The sequence below is a fragment of the Grampus griseus genome (assembly GCF_964374135.1).
Source record: "Grampus griseus genome assembly, chromosome: 10".
Taxonomy (NCBI): Eukaryota; Metazoa; Chordata; class Mammalia; order Artiodactyla; family Delphinidae; genus Grampus; species Grampus griseus.
Genome location: NC_139004.1, coordinates 38989185 through 38997418, shown reverse-complemented (window position 1 = coordinate 38997418; position 8234 = coordinate 38989185). Strand labels below are relative to the sequence as shown.

The following is an 8234-nucleotide window of genomic DNA, read 5'->3' as shown; positions in this document are numbered from 1 at the left end:
TACTCTGTCTCGGAGCTTGTCAGCTCGTCTAGGTGCATGTTTCCGTGCTACCAAGGAAAAACGTACATTGGCAGCCAGTGCTGAGCAGGGGAGAAACAGGGAGGATTCCTGAAACAAATGGTTTCGTCAGCTGCTAGGAACACCCCCCCAAATCCCTCTCTCAGGACCAGCTAGCCACGAGCAGCGGGCTCCTCGAAGCCATCCCAGCACACGGTCATGGTGGGCGGGTCTGCTCGGGGAAAACCCCAGGGAGCCAGGTGCTGTGAGAGTGCAGCAGCCCTACGTCGGGTGCCAAAAACTGTTACCGAAATTGGGGATCCGGCTGCTCGCTGCTGTAAAGCCAATTAAGAGGCAAGTTTGGTGGAAAGGAAAGTTTGCTTTATTTTGGAGGCCAGCAACCTGGGGGGAGGGCGGATTCCTGTCCAAAGGCCAATTCTCCCCCACTGACAATCAGTGGGCAAGAGCTTCTGTAGGTGAAGGGAAGGGGCTACTTGCAGAAACAGCATAGTCAGCTGTGACAGTCATCTTGAAATGGGTCATGCGGTGGTCTGACCAGCGTCATCTTGATTGTTTACGTACACTTAGTCTTCAGTTCCAGGGTCGGTTTGTTCCCGTTTCTTTGAGGCCAGCTCTTGGAATTGTGGCAGCTTACGTCATGGCTACAGCCTGGTCATCATGTAGTTAACTTCTTCCACCTGGTGGGGGTTTTAGTATCTGTAAGACAGCTCACAGGATATGGCTCAGAATATTATCTAGAGCCCTTGAAGAAGAACTAAAGGTCCTTGACTATGCTTAATGACTGAACTATTACTATTTTCTCTTGTTGGACTTGTTTAGACTCAGATTTTTAGTCTTGTTTCTGCATTTTCTCACTTATCTGATTAAACTTTACTGTTTGGCTAAAGTTTTTCCACAGACAAAAGGCAGGCTGAGGAAATGGGCGGCAAGGATCATAGGGTCCTGCTCCATTTCAGGGTCAGGCCCAGCCTGGACTCGCTGCCCCCTTGAAGACCAGGCCCCTAGCTCTCTGAGTCCTGTCTCCTAACTGCTGAGCCATTCTCGTCCAGGGTGGCAATGAGGACTGGGGGATGGGAGTAGGGCAGTGCCTGCCCCGGCCCGGGGGCAGCACATGGCCTAGATTGAACAGCCGTGTTGCCTGCTGACAGATCCGTGGCACACACAGCCACCCTGACGTTCACGCAGATGGCGGTGCTCTGACCTGTGGGCCGGGAAGCCACATGTCTGGGACTCGGGAGATACATAAGCGGCTAATGGAGGCTTTGAGGCTGGGCACCAGGGCAGCCGGAAGGGCATTTACAGGAGCCCAGTAGCTCAGAGAACTGAGGCGGCACTGAGCCTGGGTGGGAGGTAGGAGGGGCCCTGCTGCCAGCTTTCCAAGGGGCTTGGGTCCAGGCTTCAGGTGGTGGTGGGGGGTTCAGGAAGGTTCTAGGGGCTGAGACCAGGGGTTCTGCGTCAATTGGGGATTGGGGGGGAGCTGAGGTGGGTCTTTTGCACCAGGTGCAAGGATTCAGCTATGTCAGGGTGGGCAGTACTGAGGTGGGCCGATTGAGAAGCCTTCTAGGGTTCATCATTGAGCCCCAGGGTGCCAGGTCCTGGGGAGGGAGTGCAGGACACGCACAGAGATAAGTCTGATTGCTGGCTTTGAGGAGTTGTGTGTGTCTGTGAAGCAAACTGCGGATTTATATAAAGCAAATATGTAATTACGTGGCCCTAGGTTTTAGCTCCAAGAGTCCAGGAGCACAAAAACAGTTGCAGGCACCATGGTTCTGGTGGTTGCAGCAGGCTTCTGAGAAGAGGTGCCCACGCTTGAGCTGGATGACGGACTTAGGGGAGAGGGGAAGGACAGGATGTGGAGTGAAGGGCTTATGGTGGAGAGACCGGGTGGTGGGCACGAGGGGTGCTACAGGGTGGCTCTTGGGGTTACCCTAGGGATGGGGAGCCAGTCTCTGGGCAGGAAGCCCCCATCCAATGCGAGCTCATGCCTGTAGAGCCCCCACAGCAAGTTGGGGCCCCAGGCCTGGAATGGAGCATGCGGGGAGCTGCCCTCATCTCCAGGATCTCTCTCCTGCCCTCCCAGCACATGAGCAGCCAGCCTGCTGACCGCCACTCCACACCTGTCCACCCCGCAACGGCCACACCATGTCTGGTTCCTACGATGAGGCCTCGCTCGCTCCAGAGGAGACCACCGACAGCTTCTGGGAGGTGAGGCTTAGATGCTCCCCAGGTCCTGGGGACCAGGCAGCCTGGCTGCGTGGAGGCCCAGGCTCCCACCCACCCGTGACCTCAGATCTTGTTCCCCAGCCCCACGGACCCCTCCAAAGCCCTCCATGTCCAGCGGGCAGTTGTTGCCACCAAGTGGTTCCTACAGACCATTGAGCCCAGAGCCCCTCTGCCTCACAGCTGCCCCTGGAGAGATCCTGTGGAATTTATGATGTGGAACAGGGCCCTCCTGACCCTCTGCTCTGGGGGCCCCGGCTCAGACTCCTCGTGCTTCACGCAGGCAGGTGCAGCACTTTACAGCTTACGTGGCCTTTCACAGCTGTGCCCCGCCTCCTACCCTATGCAGTGGGCAGGGGGCGGAGCACTGGTCACAGAGAAGTGTTACAAGTTCAGGGAGCCCCGCAGCGACAAAGACGTGAAGTCAGCATTGCAGGAGCCTTCCAAAATATTGGAGACCCAGAAAGAAATTTTCCATCGGCTTCCAAAACCCAAAGTACAAAATGCCAAACCTAAATTAATAAGTGTTTAATGAGATGTCTACAAAACATAATATTATGTCAAGAAGCTGCAGCTCAGCTCAACGCTTATATGACTCTATATAAATATAATAGATTTAGCACGGCAAGTACAAAATGAATAATTCATTTGAGTCTAAGTCCAAATTATAAATATCCTTCTGCACTTGGTGGCAGTGAGGAAATTCTGTTTAAAGTGGGATGAGGGAGTGTATAGACGGTGGGGTGTGAGGGGGGTGTCCAAGTCTCCATCAGTGAGAGGGTCCAGAGCCCCCAGGGTGTGAGCGCGGGGTGGCCCGCCGGGCGCCCCCTGCAGGACAGGGTGGCCAGGGCGGCCGGGCGGGCGAGGCGGGGAGCCCGCGGGAGTCGTGCTCGCTGCTCGGCCGCCAGGTGGGGAACTACAAGCGGACGGTGAAGCGCATCGATGACGGGCACCGGCTGTGCAACGACCTGATGAACTGCGTGCAGGAGCGCGCCAAGATCGAGAAGGCGTATGCGCAGCAGCTCACCGACTGGGCCAAGCGCTGGCGCCAGCTCATCGAGAAAGGTGCCCCTCCCCCTCCTGCCCCATGCCCAGCCCTTGCGCACACCCCAGGCGCTAACCGGGCCCCCACTGTCTGGGTCCCGGGAGCGCCCTGCCTCTGGATGCACTTGCACCCCCCAGTCGCCGGGCCCTGCCCTGCACACTTCCCCTCCCAAACCACGCAGGCCTCCCTGTCCCCGGTCAACTCTACTTTCTGCAATTTTAGGTTGGATTAAAAACAAACAACTTTTTATTTTGAAATAATTTAAGCTTAGAGAACAGTTGCTAGAATAGTACAGAGAATTACATACCTTTCACCTAGACTCACCAGCTCACATTTTAGCACGTTTGTTTTCTCACTCCCTCTCTATTTATAGGCATAGCTTTTCTGAACCATTCAAGTTAGAGACATGCCCCTTCACCCTAAATTCTTCATGTATCACCGAAGAATAAGAACATTTGTTTACATAACCATAGTTCAGCTATCAAATTCAGGGCGTTTAATGTGGCCCATATGCAAATTTTATTATATCAATTGTTCTTGCTGGTCCAGATCCTGTGGGAAGTCTGGTCCCGGTGGCTTCCCGTTATCTGTCACCAGTTGGTTCTTCAGTTTTACCTTCAGTCAACATTCCTGGAGCACCGACTGTGTGCCTGGTGCAGTGTGCTGGCTTGTGAGAGCTCATGGGGGTCCAGGCTGCCACCCATGGGGCTCACAAGCTGATGGGGGAGACAGGGAGTAGGCCCAGAGATGGACGCTGTAAGAAGAATTCATCAGGGCTGGAGGCCGAGGTGTGTGAGGATAGAGTACTCAGAAAAGGCTTCCTGAAGGAGGTGGCTGTTCTTGGGCCCTGGAAGATGGATAAAACTGTAGGGAGAGCAGAGGAGGGCATTTCTGCTGCCATGGGAAATATGGGGAAAGCCTTAGAGAAAGGAGGTGTGAGGCGAGCCTCTGGGCCAGGGGTAATGAGGACCCGGTGACCACATGGCCATTTCCTCAGGCCCACAGTATGGCAGCCTGGAACGGGCCTGGGGTGCCATGATGACGGAGGCGGACAAGGTGAGCGAACTGCACCAGGAGGTGAAGAACAGCCTGCTGAACGAGGACCTGGAGAAGGTCAAGAACTGGCAGAAGGATGCCTATCACAAGCAGATCATGGGCGGCTTCAAGGAGACCAAGGAGGCTGAAGACGGCTTCCGCAAGGCCCAGAAGCCCTGGGCCAAGAAGATGAAGGAGGTGCCTGGTGGGCGGCTGCCACGGAAGGGGCGAGACTGGGCAGCTGGGCTCAGAGGGGCAGACTGATCAGAGGGAGGGTCTCTACAGATGTGGCAGGCAGTACACTGCCCGCTGGTATTGGGCCCACAGGAGAGCAGCACTGCCTGCCAGAGAGAAACACCCACAGATGGGGCAGGCACTGCAGTGCCCGAGGGGAGGGTGTCCATAGGGGCAGGCGGTGCAGGGAAATGCACAGATGGGTGGGCACTGCTCCTGAATACCTGGAGCTGGGGCCTGCATCCCTTCCGCCTTTTAAGAATGTGTGCTCACAGCTCCCGGTGGAGTGGGCAGGTGGGAGGGGTTGAAAGTGAACACGTTTGCTTCTGCTTACACCCTGCCCCCTCTCCCCCCCTCCCCACAGCTAGAGGCAGCCAAGAAGGCCTACCATCTGGCCTGCAAAGAGGAGAAGCTGGCCATGACCCGGGAGATGAATAGCAAGACGGAGCAGTCGGTGACACCTGAGCAGCAGAAGAAGCTGCAGGACAAAGTGGACAAGTGCAAGCAGGATGTGCAGAAGGTGCTGGTCGGGCTGGGGTCTCAGGGCCCCCTGGAGTGGGTGGCAGCTGGGAGCTGCACGCCTGGGTCTCACCCACCCCCCCACTTTGCCCTGGTTCCTATAGACACAGGAGAAGTATGAGAAGGTGCTGGATGACGTGGGCAAGACCACACCCCAGTACATGGAGGGCATGGAGCAGGTGTTTGAACAGTGCCAACAATTTGAGGAAAGGAGGCTGGTCTTCCTCAAGGAGGTGCTGCTAGACATCAAACGTCACCTCAACCTAGCTGAGAATAGCAGGTAGCTGGGCGTGGCGGCACGGTGGGCACAGGCAGAGGCAGCAGGGCATCCTGGGCCCTATGTTATAGTGACAGGAAGGGGAGGGCGGAGCTGCAGGGGCCAGTAGCTGCCTGGGTGTAAGCTGACGCACACCAGATTCTCAAGAAACATGCTTGGATGGATGGGTGAGTGGCTAAGGTGGGGATGGAGAAAGGTGCCCACTGGGCATACCTGGAGCTGCCCACTCAGAGATTGCTCCTTGGGAAGCAGCCTGATTCCCAGCTGGGGGGCACGCCAGCACCCTGGTCTCCCGAACAGGCTCTGGCCCTCACTGAGGCTGAGATGGGGCCATGGTGCATCTTGCCCTGCACCTCTCCATCTCCCCCCGTGCACAGCTATGTTCAAGTGTACCGCGAGCTGGAGCAGGCCATCCGGGGGGCCGACGCCCAGGACGACCTCAGATGGTTCCGCAGCACCAGCGGCCCTGGCATGCCCATGAATTGGCCCCAGTTTGAGGTGAGGATGTGTGGGGATGGGGAAGGGGAATCTGAAACAGCTGGAAGGAGCCTTGGGGGGCAGTCCCCCAGCCTGACTGCTCCCCTGACACCCCCCAGGAGTGGAACCCAGACCTCCCGCACACCACCACCAAGAAGGAGAAACAGCCCAAGAAGGCAGAGGGGGTAGTGCTGACCAATGCTGCTGGGATGGTGGAGTCCACATCCCAGGCTGGGGACCGTGGCAGGTAAGTGCCTCCTACGGAGCTTCCTGGGGGCAAGGGGGGTCCACATACTGGGACAGCTGAGTTTTACCTCAGGAGACAAGAAATGGTCTCAATCATGGCAAGCTTGGGCTCCTCTCAAAGGTAGTGATAGGTAACCCCATGAGAGCACCAACTGTGTGCCAGGTACTGTTCTAAGCATTTTCCATAAATTAGCTCCTTAATGTCTCTCAACACTCTGAGGAGTGTGTAAATATTCCCATTTTACAGATGGAGAAATCAACACCCAGAGAGGTTAAGTGACTTGCCCAAGGTCACACAGCTGGTTAGTAAGCCTCAGAGCCAAGATATGATGCCCAAGAGGTCTGGCTCCAGAATCCTCACTCATATATTTGCCTTGGCCTTCTTTCTTTCTTTTCTTGTTTTGTTTTTTTTCTTCCAGTTTTATTGAGATATAACTGATACACAGCACTGTATAAGGTTAAGGTGTACAGCATAATGGTCTGACTCACATACGTCATGAAATGATTATCACAATAAGTTTAGTGAGCATCCGTCATCTCATATAGAGACAAAGTTAAAGAATTAGAAAGAATTGTTTTCCTGGTGGTGAGAACTCTTAGGATTTACTGTTGTAACTTTCATAGATAACATACAGCAGTGTTAATTATCTTTATCATGTTGTACATTACATCCCTAGTACTAGTAATCCTCACTCTTAGCCACTGGGTTGTAATACCCCTTTCAGATGAGGGGTCAGATGTTCTCTGGGGTCTCCTTCAGCACCTCCTCACTCAAGGGCTGAGTAATGCTAATAGTCCTGCCTCCCATCTGGTGAAAGAGCTGTCAGTGAAGGTCACTGGCTCCGGACCCCGTCTTACAAGGCCCGTCCTTGCTCCAGCCTTGGTGGACTTTAGGGTCAGGGCTCTGGCTGGGAGGAGGGGGCAGCCCTAAGGACAGGGTGAGAGGCCACTCATGCTGGGTCTTCTCTCTGCCTCTCAGTGTTAGCAGCTACGACAGGGGCCAGACTTACGCCACTGAGTGGTCGGACGACGAGAGCGGGAATCCATTTGGGGGAAATGAAGCCAACGGGGGCGCCAACCCCTTCGATGAAGACGCCAAGGGAGTGCGTGTGCGGGCGCTCTACGACTACGACGGCCAGGAGCAGGACGAGCTCAGCTTCAAGGCTGGTAAGGGGGCGGGGCCGGTCGAATATGGGGCGGGGCCTGGCGCATGGGCGTGGCCAAGACCTGGAGGGCGACCTGTGCTTCGGGGGCAAGACTTCAATTGGAGAGCAAGGGCAGGGCCTGAGACTGGCAACTGGGTGCCAGGGGCAGAATCTGGACCTGAGAATAGGGTGGGGGTAGGGCCAGAACAAGGATTGGGGGCGGAGCCTGAGGGCAGGGCTGCCAGGAGGACGGACAGGACTACGGCAGTGAAGCTGGAGGCGGGGCCTGGGTTTCTGGGGTGGAGCCGAGATTAGGTGGTTGGCTGGGCCGCCCGTGGGTGTTGAGGTGTGGGTGGGGCTGGTCTCGTGGTGGTGGTGGGGGCTGGCATCCGGGCAGTAATGGGAGGGGCACTGGGGTCAGCCCAGTGTAATCAGAGGGCTTACCCGGCAGGTGGGGGTGGGGGTCAGTCCTCTCTGAGTTCCTGTCAACCAGCTCCTCTGTGTCCCCTCCCTAGGAGATGAGCTCACCAAGCTTGGCGAGGAGGACGAGCAGGGCTGGTGCCGCGGGCGGCTGGACAGCGGGCAGCTGGGCCTCTATCCCGCCAACTACGTGGAGGCCATCTAGCTACCCTGCTCCCTCCACATCACCCCCACTCCTCACCCACCGCCTCCCCTCCCTGCCCACTCTTGTCCTCCTCCCCTCGCCATAGAGTTCCAGACATATTTTCCAATCAAGCTTTTATTTTTTTAAAAGTCAAAACAGAACAAAACAAAAAAATACTAAGAGACAGAGCATTTGCCTGGAGGCCAGGGTGGTGGGACTTGGGGTGATGGCCCCAGGGTAGGTGAGGGTCTTAGGACTTAGCCCAACAGCGACATCACAACATCTGCTCTTCAGATCCCACCAGAGAGTCTCCTGAGCCCAGAGGGGTGTCTCCTGGACCCTTTCATCCTGCCTCAGTCCCCCCAGCCTTCCCCTCCCCACTCCAGGCTGCCAGCACCTGCCCCCATCTTCTGG

The 8234-nt window shown here is 56.2% G+C and overlaps 1 protein-coding gene across 1 annotated transcript; it reads left to right on the top strand.

The window, feature by feature from the left end:
- Positions 1-2160: 2160 nt before the first annotated feature.
- PACSIN1 (protein kinase C and casein kinase substrate in neurons 1) lies at positions 2161-7841 on the top strand (the record flags this gene model as incomplete). The annotated part of the gene is made up of 9 exons (XM_082664046.1): positions 2161-2223; positions 3147-3303; positions 4281-4516; positions 4917-5072; positions 5176-5351; positions 5726-5846; positions 5945-6072; positions 7051-7238; positions 7732-7841. The coding sequence occupies 9 exons, from the start codon at positions 2161-2163 to the stop codon at positions 7839-7841; spliced, it is 1335 nt and encodes a 444-aa protein (XP_082520172.1).
- Between the last annotated feature and the right edge of the window lie 393 nt (positions 7842-8234).